Source organism: Ruditapes philippinarum, unplaced genomic scaffold (assembly GCF_026571515.1).
Source record: "Ruditapes philippinarum isolate M1 unplaced genomic scaffold, ASM2657151v2 ctg2836_1_1_1_1, whole genome shotgun sequence".
Lineage (NCBI taxonomy): Eukaryota > Metazoa > Mollusca > Bivalvia > Venerida > Veneridae > Ruditapes > Ruditapes philippinarum.
Window position 1 is genome coordinate 38,749 of NW_026863722.1, and position 20,310 is coordinate 59,058.

General features: G+C 31.0%; 2 protein-coding genes across 3 annotated transcripts in view; both read right to left on the reverse strand.

Moving 5' to 3' along the window:
* Positions 1–20,310, reverse strand: part of LOC132723135 (uncharacterized) — a 150,005-nt gene that overhangs the window by 26,688 nt on the left and 103,007 nt on the right. The gene's annotated exons all lie outside the window — the stretch shown is intronic.
* Positions 1–20,310, reverse strand: part of LOC132723131 (uncharacterized) — a 47,539-nt gene that overhangs the window by 25,681 nt on the left and 1,548 nt on the right. For both annotated transcript variants that reach the window (XM_060707804.1, XM_060707805.1), the window contains exons 2-3: positions 3,752–3,852; positions 2,649–2,847 (exon numbers count right to left, since the gene is read on the reverse strand). In XM_060707804.1, coding sequence (XP_060563787.1) covers positions 2,649–2,847; positions 3,752–3,852 — 300 coding nt within the window. The remainder of the gene's footprint in view (positions 1–2,648; positions 2,848–3,751; positions 3,853–20,310) is intronic.

Here is a 20,310-nt window from a genome sequence, read left to right on the forward strand (position 1 = left end):
TTCTATTACACATAACTTAAATTTTGTTCATAATACAATCATAGGCTATTATTCATTCGGAATTAAATAACCGGGGTACCTTGACTCTCAGACAAGAATAAAATGTATTATCTGAGTCAAATATAATCCAATTAACTCAATTATCTACCTTTCTTCAAAAGGAAATTGACATTTAAAGTGTAGAAACATAAGTGTTATCATTTTAAGATGTTTTTATTGTAAGAGCCAAAGGGGAACTTTACACAACATGTCAACGAGAGAACAAAGGGGATCTTAACACAACATGTCAACGAGAAAGAGAAGCATTTAGTCTTTACAATTTAATGGAAGATTTGTATTTAACTTTGTAATAAAAACAACATGCAGATGCATCATAATACTAAATCTTCTTTTTTTCTTTTTTTCTTTTTGAACAAAAAATTAAACTGCAAAAAAAATTATTCCATGCTTCTCTTACAAGACCACTATATTAACCAGAGATTAGCTGTTATTTTAATATACACACATTATATATTTACTGTAAGTACAAATGGGATCTTGCTGCACAAGTGGTGAATTTGACCAATGACAAACAAGATTAATTAGATTTTTCTCAATAAGGATTCGCTCAGTGGCATTGTGAAGAAAAAAGATGTCACCCACTATTGATGCCAAGGGGTGGCTAAATCAATTGACCGTATTGCCCAGGTTGCACCACATACTTAAAATTAAAACTGACAAATTTGTCAAAATCAGATTCCGTTGGCCCTGATGTCTGAAGTGAGTGTACATGAATATTTGTGATTTTAATTTTAGGTAAGATAATGCATACTTATCTTTTTCTGATAATGGAAAGGCCTGTAATCATCCTTGTAGATATGGGAATTGATGATGTTAATATCTTTGTAATGGTTCAAACTGCATTGACATTAAAAAAAAAAGATCAAAATACCTTTGTCGACATAGAAAAGGCAGATTAAGTCACCTTTGTTGACATTTGGAAGGCATGATTTTAACACCTTTGTTGAAACTGAAGGAAAGTCTTAAACATTATTGTTGACCAAAATGTACGTAAACACCTTTGTTGACATTGCGAGAAAAAATTTAAGCAGCTTTGTTAAAATTGGAAGAAACCATTCAAACACCTTTGTTGATATATTGGAAGAAATCCTTTAAACACCTTTATTAAAATAAGAAAGGGAAGATTTTAACACCTTTGTTGATATTGGATAATATATTTACACACCTTTCATGGAAATGAAAAGGAAGATTTAAACATTTATATCATATGGAAGAAGACACGTAATCACCTTTGTATACATTGAAAGGCAATTTCTTGCACCTTTGTTGATATTGAAGGAAATCCTTAAACATATCTGTTGACAAATAACAGCAACAACAACAACAAAAACACACACAATTTAAACACCTTTGTTCATACTGGAAGAAAGCATTTTTATCACCTTTGTTAACATTGGAAGAAAGCATTGTATTACCTTTGTTAACTTTAAATGAGAAATATTGGATATTTACAATGGAAAGGAAAATTGAAACACCTCTGTTGACACTGTGAGTTAAATTTAAATACCTTTTTGTCACACTGGAAAGGAGAATGTAAGTAGCTTTCTTGATATAAGACAGAAGGACATATTTGCTTTCTTGATATAAAACAAAAGGACATATTAGTTGACAAATAACAACAACAACAACAATAACAAAATAACACAAAGTAAACACCTTATTGATACTGGAAGAAAGCATTTGATCACCTTTGTTACCAATGGAAGAAGGCATTGTATTAACTTTGTTAACTTTAAAAGAGACAAATTGAAGATTTACAATGGAAAGGAAAATTTAAACACCTCTTTTTACACTGTAAGGTAAAATTAAACACCTTTGTTCACTATGGAAAGGAGAATTTAAGTAGCGTTTTTGACACAAGATGAAGGAAGATTTGAGTAGTTTTTTTGTCAAAAGAAAGATTTAAAGAAATAACACAACATACGCTCTACATATGCCTCATGAGCCAATACATTTTGCATGCCGAGTTATCTCCAAAATGTTTTGTAATAGGAAAAGTCGTATAAACTCATTGCAAAAGAAACCTTTCCTTACTTTTATAAAGTTATGAATAATCTTTTGTTCAATCAAATAGACTATGACAAGGAAAAAGATATTTTAAAAATAACATGTTCTCAAAACGCCATCATAAACAATGAATTTAATCATATTGCTATACTGTTAGTTACATTAAATATTAAGTAAAAATGTTAAGGTTAAACTAATCTATCCAATTATGAAATCTGGTGTATAATTTCCATGGTTTCTCAAAACAACAAGTTAAAAAAAAAATGCAATTCCCGCATCTACATTGTGATGTTTTAACCATTAGGTACACATGTAAAGAAAGTGATTATTCATCAAAACATAACTTATTCGGTAAAAATAAGAAAAAATACAACTGTACTTTTCAAAACTAAAACTTGTTCCAGTACTAGTTAACTGTAAGAAACATTTATGAAACATTACCATTTTGTTATCTAGCGGCTCAAAATTACTAAAGCGTGTTTCTCATTGTCCTTCACTAGGTGCCAAATCTGACTCCCTAGGAACAACCAATTAGAAACAACAGGGAACAATCACCCGCAATAAACACAGACAATACATACCTTCTTTCCTAGTCATCACTTTTACCGGAACGGACAATGGACCTTGACCAATGCTTGAGAAGGCCAGCAAACATATTGTGTAGGTGCTGTTGGGTATCAAACCACTAACAGTAGTCATCTTATTCTCTCCAGCTACCTCTTGGTTCATCCACAGCACAATTGGTAGGTCTGGGTTAGTTGTATAAAATACTTTATATCCCTGAAAACATCACAGAGGGAAATATTCAGTTTGTCATTTAAAAAAAATCATAAGATAAAGTCTTTCAATATGGTCATATCATATGTGAGGTCCTCTAATGGAATGGGGATAGGGGTTAGGTAGAGGAGAGTTTAAGGCTTATGTAGCAAGATATCAGTTATATATGCAAGCATTTACCTAATGGATAAAATTCATTTTCTTCAAAATTAACTAATTCTATCCTAAACAAAAATATATGTCAATTAAAGAGAAATAAAATATCCTAAAAGGTTTCATGACAGTGTGGCATATGGTGCGAGTGGCATATGGTTCCTAACCATCGAGTGAACCAGTTCTCGTAGAGCTTGTTTCATATCTCTGTTTTTATCAATATTTCAACAACATAGCCTGTATGGTAGCATTTTGTTCAATAATAACTTGAAATTTGACGTGGATATATCTAGATTCTAATCAGAGGAATATGTTGTTATAGTAGCAATGAAAAAAAAAGTTTTTTTTTCTGTAGGGAGACCTCATTTCCATTCTAGTGATCATGTTAAAATGTAAGATCTAATTTATATAAATCCGGTGTAAATATAAAGTCTTTCAATATTGTCGAATCATATGTGACAATTCCTTTTGAATCGTGGCAGCCTAGTATGAATACATGAACAATGCGGACCTCAATACGAGAACAAAAGTGGAATAAAATTTCAAACATTTTATTAAAAATAAAAAAAATAATAAAAAAATGTCATTCAATCAATATCCATACATGAAATTTAAAATCAATATGTGACATACATGAGCTAATATGACCAGGTTTTATATTAATAAGTGATTAAGTTCTGAAAATCGGTACCAAAAAATTATTGTGATAACATAAAATGATTCAAATGCAAAATGTACAGATAAATTTTTGAACCTGAATAACTCCATTTGATATCTCGGGCTCATCCCAGTCTATGCGTATAGTTTGAAGACTATGAGGTCGGGCTCTCACATTTCTTGGGGCAGATCCTGGCGCTATAATAATAAAAATTAAATCGCACGTGAGTTAGACGAACATGTTAGATAAATTGGCTGAAAGAATAAAATGTAAAGATAAAAGTGTTCATTTAAAACAATTAAGGGTTTATGCACACAAACACACTTGATTTTAATCCAAAAAAAAAATAAAATGATCTGAATGCAGAAAGCAAATTGTTCTTTTTCTTTCTACTACATGTATATATTTTGATTTCTCTTATATCAAACTACTTAGATTCTGTAATGAATTAAATGTTATATTTTAACAAATAATTATGCATAAGCTTGAATAGAGCAACATGCGTAATTTAGTAGTTTACATGCATTTACAACAGAAAGCACGTCATAGATTGATAGAAAGAAATCGGCTATAATCAAGTGCATAACTTATTTCACCAAATCCTTTTTTGGAGTTACCTTTTCTTACTTTTAATTACAAAGAGGAGAATTTTCGTAACATTACTGCATGACGGAAATTATACATGCACCATCAACATACTTACACAATCTTGGATTGTGAGCATAATAATATCAGCTTGTACAGGTGTATGGTAAATAGAAGGAATAATATTTTTCCTGTTAGATAATAAATGTTTTTGAAAGAACAATTTTCTAAGATAAATGTATACTGGCTACCATTATACTCCTTAAGTACTTATCAAACAAATGTCAGCCCTTATTAATAAGGCTTATGCTTTAATCTTAAAACGAAATTGCTAGGTACAATGGAAATTATGACATAAATTTAAATTTGACATCTGTGCAAATATGTAGGGCATAAAAGATCTAATCAAATCAGAGATTTAGCTATTTTAATGTCAAATAAAATAAATACAGTAACATAACCCTCGGTTTTTTCCTTATTTCTGTTTTGTAAGGTTCCAACTAATGTTGCCGACATTTTTGAAACAAATTAAAACTAATGAACATAATCTTATAATTAAATCATACAAATTACAAGTAACAAGGGCTTACTAAGGGCTTGACAATATAAAATATTTCCAAAAAAAAACTGTGCACACACAATGATTGTACCTAATAGTGCGAACGTTTCAGGTCCCGAAAAATACGTCATTTCTAGTAAAAGCGATTGTGCATCTCAAACAGAAATACGTGGTTCAAAAGGACATTTTTTTCAACCTTCATCATCTAGTTGTTGTATTTCTTAAATAACAAACAAGTTAACACCAAAGAGTTTCAGAGAGAGAGACCTAACTGTTTAAAAAAAGAGAAAAAATGAAATAAATCAAACATCTTTAACAACACAGAAAACTTGTCGTCTGCTTCTTATTCTCAAGGTCAAGGTCACTAAACAATTTAAAATTGTTCAAAATCCTATCACATTTTGGTCATATTAAGTACAATAGAAATAAAACATAAGATATAATGGTGAATGGTTACCCTGTTGATATTGAGGATAGTTGTATGTTACACGATCCACGGGCGGCAGTACTACAGGAAATAAATGACAATGACCACATTAAAAGTACACATTGTGCAGTGTACGTTCTTCATTTTACTATTTAACCCCCTCTCACCTGAATAAAAAAAATGTATCTGATTGTATAAAAATATCGCAAAACTGGAAATTTCAGAGATTCAGACATTTAAACACGTCAAAATTTCCAAGGTTTAACCGCATTTCAGTTCTCATTACTATATTAATTTTTAGCAAATGTTGTAAAATTATTATTCATTTTATACCTTCTAAAAAGCAGCAAAGAGTTTAGTTTATTGCTAATGCAACTGACTTTTCGAATTAATTCTTTGATGTTTGTGACATCATAACAATAATAATACATTTCTAAATATAAAAAAATGCTATCTAGATATTTATCTTTTTTTAATGAAAATAGATATTTTATATTATTTTTAAATAGTATAGATACATAGAATATATCCTCACATGTGTGCAAATATTATTTCAAGTCAACATCAAGAGTGTGCAAAGGTAGACTGAGATTTAAATCTATAACACCTAAAAGTAAGATGCTCTCAGTTTTATTTTAAAAAAAAGTCAAATCAAGTTAATTTGGACAACTTGCATTTAAATGATGTAATAAAATGCAAATTTTCACTCAAAATCTGGAAAATCATTATTATATAAAGAAAGATAAAAAACATTTCAGTATGTTTCACAGGTAAACTCAAAATGTAACATATTGATATAACACAGCATATACACTTTCAGAAAATTCTTTCTTCGCCTTTTCACACCCATGAATCAGTGTTTATCTCATCTCTTACCTTATAAACACTGATTAAACCCGAGATTTTTCCCCTGTAATCTGGATCAGTCAGGGTGGAGTAAGATATAAGGGCTTATCAGTTAGTTGAAGATTGTCTGATCTTCCCTCATACAGTTCAATGGAATATATCCCCTATCCACCTCCAGGCCATCCATGCAGAGCAATAACAGCTTTTATACTTCACAATTAGCAGTTAATTAATTTTTTACTTTATCTTCAGTTTTCAAACACATTCTATTGAATTCCTTTTAAATTTATACCAAGGTCCATTTACTTTCAAAAATAAAAGTAAAAACCATTATATTAACCAAAAACAAGATGTTTGTCTCAAATTGCAGGCCATATTAGAATTAAGTGCATTCTTGGAAGGATAATAACGCCTAATCCAATTAAAAACTGATAGTCTACAAAAACAATCGAATTCATAATTAAAATTACAAAATTGTTGATTAATAGATTTAATCATATCAAGTCTGTATGGCTGAGAAATGGATGCTCACATTCCTCAAAAGACAGCCGGAATAACAGATATCATAAATTTTCGAATATCCCGAAGCAAAATAACATGCACAGCAAGCGCACATTTTCATTGCATACGTTTCAAAAAAACTTTTGAACTTTCTCAAGAAATTCTTAACGGAATATGCTGTAAAGGTATGCCTTATCAAACTATCTTATAACCTGAAGAGGATTCAGCTTATTAAATAATGATTGATAAAACTTGATACCAATCTAACTAGATAAAACATCTGTTGTTCACATTTTCAGCATGGGTTTTCCATGTCATGCAACTATGCTTTGTAAATTTCTGTTTTTTCCTTCATCTCTACAGGAATCAGTCTGGTGTCTACAGACAAATCTCTGGTGAAATTTGCTAGTAATGAATAAAGCAGACTGAGTATAAAATCATCAGTTTTAGAAACTGAACTTGGCATTTAACCAGCATACACAATAAACAAAATGAGCTATTTCAGACATTGGGTATAATTTCTTGTTTCACGCAATAATAGAATGCTGAGGCTAAAATTTCATCAATCAGTATTGTTTAAGAAATAACATCGGCCTGAGAGGTGTATATCGGCTATTTAACACCGGTTTGGAGTTTTGATGCGTAGGAATTGACTACGAAGGCCGTATAGGGTAACACAATAAAATAAGGAAAATCATTAATGTTATTTTTCAAGCGGAAATAACCTCCGGTGCCGATTTTCGTATAACGCTGTTCTATTTTCGCATCCTACTGTTGCGAAGATAGAGAAATTATCCAAAAAAAAGGAATAATAAGAAACAAACGTTATTTTATCAAGTTTTCAACAATAAAAACTTACATTGTATTGTGTTTACGTCAGTGCCCCATTTATCATTCTTGTATACATGTATGAAATAACGTCAGCTTGTTTATGAATGAGTTGTTTACTTAGGATGACGTCATTACGCTGCTTATATGGATTGGCGCCGTTTTGTCAAAATATTTATTAACTGATATGGATCTAATATGTGGCAATAGTGCATGTAAGATATTATTTCGGTAATGTATGAAAAGTAAGCATTATACGAACTGAAAATATAAATAAAAATGCTTTTTATTGTTGCTTTAAAATGCTGTGTGAACTATACAATCGAGGGTGAAAACATAACAGCGCATATACAAGTTGTCCCTAACCGGTGTTTATTTACAGTTTAACACCAGTTTACTTCTTCTTTGTCAATAGTGACAAAAATACGTGAGTGTTAGAATTAAGTTTTAATGTGGAACAATACTAAACATCTTCAAATGACTTGTCCATTTTTAAATCGATACAAAACCGTTCATCATTTCTAATAGAAATTTCAAAAGATATACAGGTTGAATAGTGAACAGTTACTAAAACAGCGTGATTGCGCAATCTGATCTTGGTCTGTATTAGTCACTTGGGGGTACAATCTGTTGCTGACAACATGTAGGTGAAGAGTTTCAATTTGTAAACATTTTTTTTAAATGATCTCCTTTGCTTAAAGAATACAGTTTGCATATATATATATTTAAGTTGTGTAAGGATGTATAAGCCCCCATTTCTTGTTTTCTGATAAATTACAGGAACTTATATCAACCAAAATATTTTAGAGTCAAGCACAGGTGTGGTAAAAATATACTGCAATGCAAAAACATTATGGAAACAGTTGTAACATATTTCCTTACCAAGACTGTAATATTAAAATGCTTTTAAATAAAATGTAAAAAGAAAAAAAAATCTTGCATTTTACAATTTCAATAATTAATCGACAATTTTTAAAATGAACATTTCAAAAACCATGACAGTTTACTTCACCTTCTTATGATAAAAGCAGCTGTTAAATTCATTAACCAGAAAGCTAGAAATCACCCTTGTTCCTCAGCTTTCACCTTTTTTAATTCATCATTTAAAAGAACCGCATCTACCAACCCTTTCATACACACACACACACACACACACACACACAAAAGTATCTTCCCCACCACCACCCAAAATACCAGTTTCTGGGCAAAATATCGAAACATTTCCATAAAGGATATACAATTAATTTCAAAGTCGACAGAAAAAATAAATGAGTAAAATGTAGAACATTTTGCAGGCCTGAAATTTATTCACTTTTGATAGATATATACTAGAAATTGTTGAGCACCTAATTTTACTGCCTGAACTGTTCCAAATTCCCAATTTAAGGTGTCTGAATGCTTCCATTTTAATGATACAAAAATATGTTCGCAAAATCTAAGAATAACTTCAGGGATGTTTGAAATATCACTGTATGATATCCATATATGATGTTTAATTATGATGGCTCTTAGAAGTATTTTAATTGTTAACCTTAAAGATTGACTGCCAATAGCAATACACTTTTAATATCATCGTAATACTTATAAGAATTTATAATATTTTGAATATAATTTCCCTTTACTCACCATTATATATATATATAAAAGCAAGCATTCCCACTGAAAACCTAGGAAACATTTATTACATCAAATTAAAAGGAGAAAAAAGAGAAGCACTCGTTTTTTATTGAACTGATTATATATATTATCAAATCAAAAAAGTATCTTCAGTTACTTTATGGTCACCAGGACAGACTGCTATGTCTCCTTGCCTCGTTGATTTTTAATTTGCCTTTTCTATATCATATAAGGTCAGTGTGGCGGAAGAGGAATCTTGATATGAAAGAGAGGTACAGAAAAGAGGTAAACAACAAAAGAGAAAAGGCTTCTTTGAAGGAGATGCTCTGGATTTCAATCCAACAATTTTAAGTTCTAGACAGATTGAGATAAGTGTGATGTAATGCTGGAGGTAGACAGGAAGTAGGTGACAGAGCAGACGTAAAAATGGCGGGAAACTTCCGGTTCCACACCACATGCAGACGGCATCCATATCACTAAAAAACAACAAAATAGGCTAAGATTGTGTTAAGATTTCAAACTTTAGACAGATATCTACTGTTTGTAACCATTATCCAGAACATACACATTATATATAATACTAGAATATTATATAATTAAACTATTAGCAAAAAAAAAGAAACCTCTTGTTTTCACATTACAAATTCATCATTTCTTTCCAAACAGATATCTTTTTCTGCACATTGAACTTTCAATACAATTGTTCACAGAATGCTCTTGACATCTCACCATAAAATACAATTCTCCTTTGTTTGAACTAAATTGTTACAGCAATGCAGAAGAAGCCAGCAAGCAGCAGATATGTCATGTTATATTGACTTGTGAGTTGATTAGACCCAGAAATGACAGCTCTATTTTATGTAATTGTCAATCCTTGCTTAATTAGTGACAGAAATCAAGGTATGGTGATAAACACATATGTAGAGATACTGGAGAACATATTAAGAACTTTGACCAGATAGTATATAAAATGGAAAACAACAAATATGTTTTCTGTCGTATAAGGGAGTGATGTTGTGCTGGTATGCTGTCTTGTAAATGTATATAACTGCTCATTTTGACAGATCAATTATAGCTATCTAACGTTGATAAAAAGTGATGATGCTAATCCTGCAATGAGGCTCGGAAAGATCTGTAAAACTGTCTGGCACTCATTACTAATTGTACAACTGATAACACAAGTAACGCTGGTGCTGTAACGGTGATTTGGTGGCTCCAAATGTTTATAATTATTTGCAGTAATTCTTGCTTCACACAGATAGAATGGCTGATGATTTTTCCCACAATTTCTCTCAGACCACTAACTAACTGGAAAACTTGATCATACTTGTGGGCATTATTATGAGATTTATATTCCCAGGATTGAAAGGGAAACTGTATATATCTGTTAAACAAAACTACTTCTAACGCTTTGGATATTTTGGAGAGCAACAACCCTGGAGACACACAAAGGGTTATACTGAAGTTAGGTCCTTTAAACCATTAAATCCAATTCCATTACACATATTCTACATATAAGAAAGCCCAGTATATCATACCATTAAAACAAGCTCTTCAGCAATAACAATGAAATAGTAGGGGGAGAAAAAGAACAGCACAATAATTCATTTTTGAATGCTTTTCACAGCCATTCTCCCATCACTAATAGGTATTAGCAAGAATGTCTGATAATGAGCATGTTGCTGGGACAATGTCAATCACATTATTGGGAACTATGATCCAGAATATCTCAATGATGCTAATGGTCACAGCAAGGCTCTCTACAGCAAATACCAATACAATAAAATACTAGGAAGTTCTCAGACAAACTCCGTCAACACAATCACAAGCAAATACATATATAAGTATAATGCTAAAGTAAATGGTAAATTCTTGGTAAAAAAGATTTTTAAAGGCACACTAGAAATTCAATTTCAGACATTTCTGTCTCAGAAACAATTGTGACAAACCACGGGCGTGCGGCACATTTGCCATGTCAATAATGATCAATTATCATAAAATTATATGTTTATTATATAGAAAACGGGTGTTGTTGTTGAAGATCAAGGGGTGTTTATTTTATGACAATTTGACCACTATTGACATGGCCGTACGCCTTTGTGATAAACCTGTTTTTTCCATACAGTATTTTGTATTCAGCCATGCAATGTTCTATACAGTATTTTGTATACAGCCATGCAATGTACTATGAAACTTTTAAACTTGCATGTTCAAACCCAGGGCTGTCATAAAAATTTGTCCGCCACAGTTTGTTTCGACTCTCAGACCGATTGTCATTTCTTGTTTTATCAGATACAACAAAGGGTTTCTTCCAAGGTTTTTCCAAGCATTTCCTTGTTGATATTGTTTATCATATTTTTTTTGGGTCACACCATAAATGCATTAGAGACAGTCATTCTGGCCGACAGCATTTTCTCAATGACAACCCTGCAAAACACTTAACAATATACAGAATATTATTCGGAAGCTGTTCACCAGTGAACATCAACTTTGAAGAGAACCTTTTCTATTATGAAGAATAAGAATATTCAATGTTCTCTTCACTTTGCAGCCGCCTTGAATTAATATTATTTTAAATAAGATATCTATTAAGTCATCTCAATGGATAAAACTGATCATATTAATAGAATATTTTACATCTTAAAAAGTTACGCCTGCTACAGAACACTCTAAGTATTATTTAAGACTGTAATTTCAGTGTTCAGTGATTTTGACCAAAGAATGTTTTATTGATATCACTTTTGATGGTCAATCATGTGAAGTTTCATTGAAATCCAACCAGTAGCTTGACCCATGCAAGCCAGACAAGTTTTTCTATATATAGCTCTGAAGCTCTGACCGTCATTTTGTGCAGCGAAACTTAACGTGCCGGTTTTGAGCATAATAAGGGATGGTACTGATTACTCCTGTAAAGTTTGGTTGAAATCCCACCAGTACTTTACCTGTGAAGGCTGGACAAGATTTTTCTATTTATAGCTCTGACGGCCACTTGGTCCAACGAAGCGAATTGTGCCTGTATTGTGCACAACTAGGACTGTTACTGATCACTTCTGTACAGTTTGGTTGAAATCCCAGCAGTAGTTTGACCTTTGAAGGCCGGACAAGATTTTTCTATTTTTTTGCTCTGGCGGCCATTTTGTACAGCAAAGCAAAACGAGCTGATATTGTGCACAATTAAGAATGGTACTGATCACTCATGTAAATTTGGTTGAAATCCCACCAGTAGTTTGACCTGTGAAAGCTTGACAAGATTATTCTATTTTTAGCTCTGGCGACCATTTTGTGCAGCGAAGCTGAACTTGCCGGTATTGTGCACAACTAGGGATGGTACTGATCACTCCTGTCAAGTTTGACCTGTGAAGGCCGGACACGAAAGCTTGACAAGATTATTCTATTTTAGCTCTGGCGGCCATTTTGTGCAGTGAAGCGCAACGTGCCGGTAATGTACACAACAAGGAATGGTACTGATCACTCCTGTAAAGTTTGGCTGAAATCCCATCAGTAGTTTAACCTGTGAATGGCGGACAAGCTAAATGCGGACGGACAGTCAACCGTACGGACGGAAAGACAGGCAACAAAGGCAAAAACAATATGTTTCCCGATGAATTTAGGACACATAATTAAACTAGATTTCATTTAGGGTAAGTTTCGGTGATCTATTCATGGCGAAGTAAGCTAATTTTAGCCAGTCATAAACAAACAGATCTTGAAAATTAATCAACTTTTATCTTATTTTATTTCACGTTCATAAAAAGCATATTTATAAAGCTAGGGAGCCAAGGTTTAAATCATTAGAAATATTTAATAAGAGTAAACTGCAAATATGTATAGTTAATGAAAAAATACAACAAAATAGACTAAATTGTATATAATTCATGAAATCTATATTTTATTTTAATCGATGATCTGCATTATTCAAATCAATAAATTATATCTCCTTTGTTTCTAATTTTCTAACAATTTTAAATATTTATTATTTTATCTTTGTGTTCTATTAGTGAACAGAGGCATGCCTTTTTTGTTACTTAAAATTCAAATTTTATTGCTTTATTTTATGTTTCAAGATCTAAATTATGCACCAACACATAGATATTAGCATGGCAATAACCAGTAAAGTTCCCTTCCCTTAATTGCACAAAACTAGCTAATCCAGTACTCTAAACTTGTTTTTTCATGATAAAAGACTTATTTTTGGTCTTAATTTCAAAGTGTTTCCAATTTTATTTGGCACAAACCCTTTAACACAGCAAGGGTGACCATTTCATAACACACTCTCAAACTATTACTACCTTGTAATCATTCATCACATGATGGGGGATCTTTTCTGCCAACAGGAAAATCAGCAGGATAACAGAGATAAAATTTTATCTTTTTTACATTTAGATCATTCTTCGTGCAACATTTTTTTTACTTTTTGTTTATATCCAAGTTTCTATTGTTTAAACAAGTCTTTACTTAAACTTTATATATATATATATATTTCATTAGCATGATAAATAACATAAACATATATTTTACGGTTTGAGTACTGGGAAACTTAAAAAGCTTTCTCTGTTCTTTGAAAACCTTATTTATTTCCAACAGAAGAACAGAAATATAATTTTCATGATATATTTGGTGGGATTTGGACTTTTTGTGTATCCTTTTCAATATCTGTTTCAAATTCTTTACAAATTCAAAATACTGTTAAATAGAAACAAATCTGTTTTATATAAAAGTGGTTTGCGGAGGAAAGGAGCTACATGTTTTCTCAATTAGAGGAATTACTTACAACAGTATCTGTATAAATTTTCACTTAATATATAAATTGGGTGTTTAGAAGTATGAAAATTTATAATGTTAAAACCATTTGTACACAGATTCCTTCAAAACATCACAGAATTGATACAGAAATGATTTACCAAGATGTTATGATACTAAAGATAGAATCTGATCAACTTGTGCACGCATCAGAATATTTATATAAACAGGTATTATACAAAACGTGCACATACACATTTATAACAAACAAAATCCTGGCACATCACCCAGGTACATTATAAACCTGGAAAGTCTGTTTCATGATTTTATCAAAAATCTGAAGGGAAGAAAACATGGGCTCCAAAATATATTTTTTTCTCTCTTTACAAAACTTCATAGAACATTAATATGAAAATTCTGTACAAATTATTGCTTCAATCAAACATTATTGATTTTTGATAACGTACAGAAATATGTAGCAAAGTGGCAACGCAATGCTTTTTTTAAAAATAAATAGGAAGAAAGTCATGAATTTGACAATCTAAATACAGAGTGAGTGAAGAAAATGTGAATTGCCAATGATAGACTTCCTGCACTTTTTATTGCTGGAAGGAAATCATTACATTCTCGGTGTAAAACCTGTAACAGATGCTTCCGTATTAACAGCCATAAACTTAACAAAATTTATATTAAGAAAATATCAAAGAAATAAAAGAAAATTAAATAGTAGCATGAGCATACAAATTTACCCCAGAAACTGACAGCAGAAGTATAAAGAAATGAAATGGGATCAGAAATAATAATCTTCAGTATACTGAATTTCTAATGGGCTTCTATACTTTGGGACTATCATAAATTTCCATTATCAATTTTGTGGACATCAAGATGAAAGTTTAAGTAAGTTTTTTATAGCCAACAGTATAGACCCTTTCATTTAAACGATAGCAGTCAGGGAAGAGTTTCTTCCCTTACCGGATGTGACGTTAATGGGGAATAAAACTATGCAGGTCGCATAGAATGTTAGCTTATTGAAAGTTAAATTCGTAAATACTGATCGTTTAATTATGAATATAGCATGTAATAATTTATGCATGCATGCATAAATTCAATATCAAGACAATAGAAAAAAAATACAAAAACAAAGATTGAGATTAATTCTCGCTAGGGAGTGAAACAGCGAAATTTCAAAGTGAATATATTTATTAGATCTAGATTTTCTCTAATGCCAGGATAAAAAGCTAGTAACTAAATCAAATTTTAATATTTAATAAACACCCATACACACTGAAATTGCCTAACATAAAATTTAAATGGCCGTTTTTTGTGTTATTTTCTGTCATTTACAAAATTCCGGCGTATTTGTGACAAACATGAAAATAAGTTTGCCAATGTCTTTCAATGATGGTTTTTCAAGCTTTATCAAAACAATAACAGAATGCATTCTGTCAATACTTACTGATTCTTTTTCATTATGTCGTATAAAAATATTTCAAAGAACCAGTGAATGATATAATTTTATAAATATTCCGGAAAGAACGAAAACCATGTGGCATTGACTTTGGTAGTTTTAGATTCGGAAATGACGATCATAAGATAATTTTGATATTAAAAATATATTCTTATGGTTATAAAAATAAAAACCTTTTCCCAGTAACTTATTTCATAGCTAAATACATGTGTATATATAAGCGTCACTGGGCCGGACCATATTAACAGGGGCATATGCTGTATATACAAGCGGCAATTGGCTGTGATAAATCACCAGGAAGCATTTTAGAGTTATAACATTACATCAGATTACGTCACTTTTTTTAGTTGTCAAAATATTTATGGTCCGAATTTGTTATGGATCCTCCTAGGGACTTTATTTGTCATTCCTTACTGATTTGATATTCGATCCAGAGTCCTACAAACGGGCACAGTCAAAATACTTAACATTATAAGTCAGTTAATAACGAATTTCTGTGAACGTGTTTCACAACTTGTTTTTTTTGTGATTTTTTTTAAACATTTGATAAGCAGAGTATGAATTAAAAAGTATCAAGTTGAAAATATTACTTTACCAACACAACTAGTATACAGTCATGTACATTCAAAAGAATCTTTACTTTTTATGCCGTTAAATTATTTTTGAAATTACATATATTTATATTGTTGTTTTTCTTTGTCTTAGTAATGCTTAAATCAAAATGATTTTTAATAAACCAGTATCTTGCAAGTTAAATATTACGCAGCCGTTTTTCGAAACAACAGAATCCTTACATTTTTGAAACTCAAAATATCTTTTTGGTATTGCATATAGATTATCTTTATCTCTGGTATTGGCAAGTTAGTACGATTTAACTGCCTGGTAATATTTTCATTATTAAGAATCAAACGAAAATGGTAATTACCCAGCAATAAGATATACTATTAAAACAAATCGTTAACCTTATTATTGTAAACATTTTTATTCATTTCACCATCCCTTTTATGTAATATATTATTCAATTCCCCAAAATTAGGCATTTTCAATTTGCCAAACTTACAAGAGAAAGGATTAAGATCTTTATATCCCTCTATTATTGTACTTGATCGTATCGGTATTGTCCACCGTATCCCCCAATGACGTCATCCAAGGGCGACAACTTGAATACGGTCTTAAATGAAAGGGTCTATAAGGCTTGGCCACAACTGCATGGATGTAAAATGCATGTACTGGCTTGAGTCTACAATGGTGGCAAAGGCTTTCGGTTCCAGCAAGTTAAGGTAAAGGGTTCAAGTCAAGACTTTATAAGGATTACCACAGTAAAGTAAAACAAAACTGCACATTTCTCTCTTTTTTCCATAGAATACTATATACTGGTAAGCATTGAAGTACTATGAAAATTGCTACTTGACTATAAGCGCAAATAGCAAGCACACTCCCATAAAGTGAGCAGTACATATGCTTCAACGATTCTGACAATTTTTTCAAACAAACAGTAAACAAAAGGTGTGGTTGCACATTTGAGATATGAGACAAGGTATGGTATGGGAGATGTTTTTGTGATCATGTGTCCATTAGTATTCTCCTCATGTTGTCAAAGACATACACTTGAAGATGACATCTTATGTATACTTCACTGATAACAAAAGCAAATAGCCCTCTCCAGTAACATTACCAAACAAAGTAAATAAAACAAACACCAGATTTAAGTGGCTACTATATGCACACAGTCTGTTCTGTCAGTATGCTTTTTCAGGAAAAATGCAAAATCTATACCAGTCCAAAAAGAGTTTTATATTTTTTTTGTAAAATATTTTACATAATTATTATGAAAGGCAAAGTTTTTTTCCTTTTAATTGTAAACAATTTTATTTCTGAGCATTGCAGAAATGGCAAATCTGATACAGAATTAAATATTAAAACTTGTTGTTTTCCAAAAAACACATTCTGACATCAAGTTTCACAAAATTGTTCTTACTTTGCGTAAGAAGAGATTTCAACTGAAATTACACCCTATGTAAAATACATAATTTCTAGAATTTATCTGTGATATATACATTGGCTTTTATTTCAGATTATCCGCAAGAATTATTTGTATATTTTTATAAACACTCTTCAAAATAATCTTCTCTGTTATGAAGGTTCATTTCTAAAAAATATACATCAAGTTTTTGCTATACTTATACAGTTGTTTTTTTAATATGCATTAGCATCGCTAATATTTAATATATGCAATAAAACATAATTCAGACTTAAAACTGAAACGATAAAAGAAATAGTAATTCAAAAAATCAGAAACATTTTAAACAAATAAAAGATTGAAAGAGTTTCTCACTGACATACTAAGAACAAAATAATTGCAAGATTCCCCTTAAAAATTCCGCCCTAACTCATTCACTAAGTCCGTCCAGAATCCGCCCCGTTTCCGCCTGGAATCCGCCCAGAATCCGTGCCAAAAGCAAATGGTTAAACACTTGTATATTTCCGTGCAGAACATTTCGTACAGATATAGCCGTGATTTTCCTGCGAATTGCCCTTCTTCACACCTTTTATTTACAAGCACATGCTTCATTTCATTTGTAGAAACATATGTAACCTTAAGAGTAAAAAAATATAGCCTTTATCATGGGTCCTTTATTTTTCTTTAACTTTTATAATTTTAATCCACCTGCCTCCAGAAAAGCCATTATATTTCAATAAATCAGATTCGAAAAAAATGTTCAAAGATATTAAGAAAAGTATAAAGATTCAAGAAATAATTTGCATGTTATGTGCAATTAATGACTTATTTTGCACTATTTGCACTAACGCAGTACGGTCTATTTTTGCATATTTTGACCTCTTTTTAGTAGTTTACGTGGGTTGTAAGTGCCATATCTATTACGTGTAAATTGCTTACTGTTGGTTACTCCACAATATTATACTTTTAAATACATTTCCAAAATGTTCATGAAACTAAGCATGAATCTGGAGGTGTGTTGCTTTAACAGAGATATTTTGCTATGAACACATGATATCTTAAGACATAACAGTAGTTTAAACTGCATTTACAATATTTTTAAAAGCAATAAAAATATTAATTGATGATTAATTGCAACCTGGAAATGGACTTCTAATGTTATATGATACTTGAACTTATCAGTAATTAATGTGGGCAAGATGTGTGTTTTCCTTCATTCTCAATAGTAAATTGTAGTATTTACAACAGCATCCGTGTGTATGTTTACCCTCTATAGCCATGTGACAGTGTATACTGAACATATTTTGTATAGTATATATTAATTGAATTTGCTACACATGTGCAATGCGTTTTTGTTAACAATCAGTCTATGTCAATCAACTGCCATCCTTTTAAAAAAGATAACTATTGATATTGTATAAATATTCATTTAAGGTTGTATGAATAAATCTGATGGAATACCATATATAGATATAAAGTGTGTTAATCCCTATACTCTCAGGGTGAACGGATAATTGCATGTTTATTATAGAACAAAAAGAAAGGTTAAACATATCAAAATATTTTAATTCATTTAGTAGACTAGAAAACGAATATACAGAAAATACAGAACATGGATATAATTGAGTGTATGATTACACAGGATGTGATAAGTGAGGACATGTATATACAGGACATGATAAAGTATATGTTTATAAGGGAGGAGATCAAGTAAGAACATCAAAATTCAGAACTTCACCAAGTACATGTTTATAATGGAGGTGACCATGTAAGAACGTGGAAGTACATTATATTTCAATTAAGGTAGTACACCCCTAATGCACTATCTCCACTTTGAAGAGTATCCAAATAGGCTAGAATCACTGTAAAGTGTATTGAAACTGAGGGGCGTGGGTTCAAACCACAGAAGGGGCATCTTTTTTTTTCTTTTTTTTTTCTTTTTTACATTTATTATTAATCTTTCATACACCAAATGGAAGAAAAAAGTGTTTAATTTTAATTATATAATTTTTGTAGGTATTTATTTACTAAATAATGCCAAATTTAATTGCAAATATTATACCAGATATTTTCAAAGTATAATAAAATAAAAACTACACGGTAAAAGTATTTTATATTTTGCAAGATCAACCAATATACATTTAAGAAAATTTAGGCAAACTTTGAAAACAGCCCTCATTGTGGAAAATTTAAGGGATATTTAAAATAAGGCTTTTTACACAGGGAAATGGTCAAAAAAGTGTTAAAAGTGGGTGGGGTACGGTTACATTTTTATACATATTCAAAACATTTCGTTTAAAAACAATCATTTTGCTTGTTTAATTTGTTACCTAAATGTCATTATTTGTTTCTTAACAATGAGCAATAGGAAAACATTTTTCATAATGATGATATTATAGATAATTTAGAGTTTCCTCATTTCTGAAAAAAGACCTTCTAATGGCAAAGCTTTAGTTCAGAAAAATGTCCATAACTCATAAACCACACGGTAAATTTTGTTTAAATTTTGCATACAGGTGACATTTGAGGCATATAAATGTTCTATGTTGTCAATTTTACAGTTCCTTATAGTGCCCATTAGGGGTGTTCTACCTTAAGAACATAAATGTATATGATGACATGTTTGTGAGGGACGTGGCCATGAAATGACATAATGTGCAAGGTATTTCAAGAAAGAGCACATATGTACAGGACGTGACAAAGGAAATATTTGTAAATGCAGTGATCATGTAAGAACATGAATGTACAGTAAAAGAAAAGTAAGAAAATAAATCTATATGACATGACCATAAAAATGATCGTAAGGGACATGACTAATAAAGAAAATGAATGTATAGGATATGAATATTGAAGAAGAAAAAAAAACATGAATGCTTCAGGGTATATGGGTATTATCAAATATTACTGGGCCGTTGACTTAAGAATAACACGAATTATAAAATACTTAAATAACATGTTATTAAAACTAAGCAAATATACTGTACTATTTAAACTAACAGTCTCTTCTAAAAACTAACTTCTTCTAAAAACTAACTCTACAGAAGTTTGATATTGTGTTTGATATTGTGAAACGGGTTATGGCACTTTCTCTACCAAATCGTTATTAAATAGAACAAATTCAAAT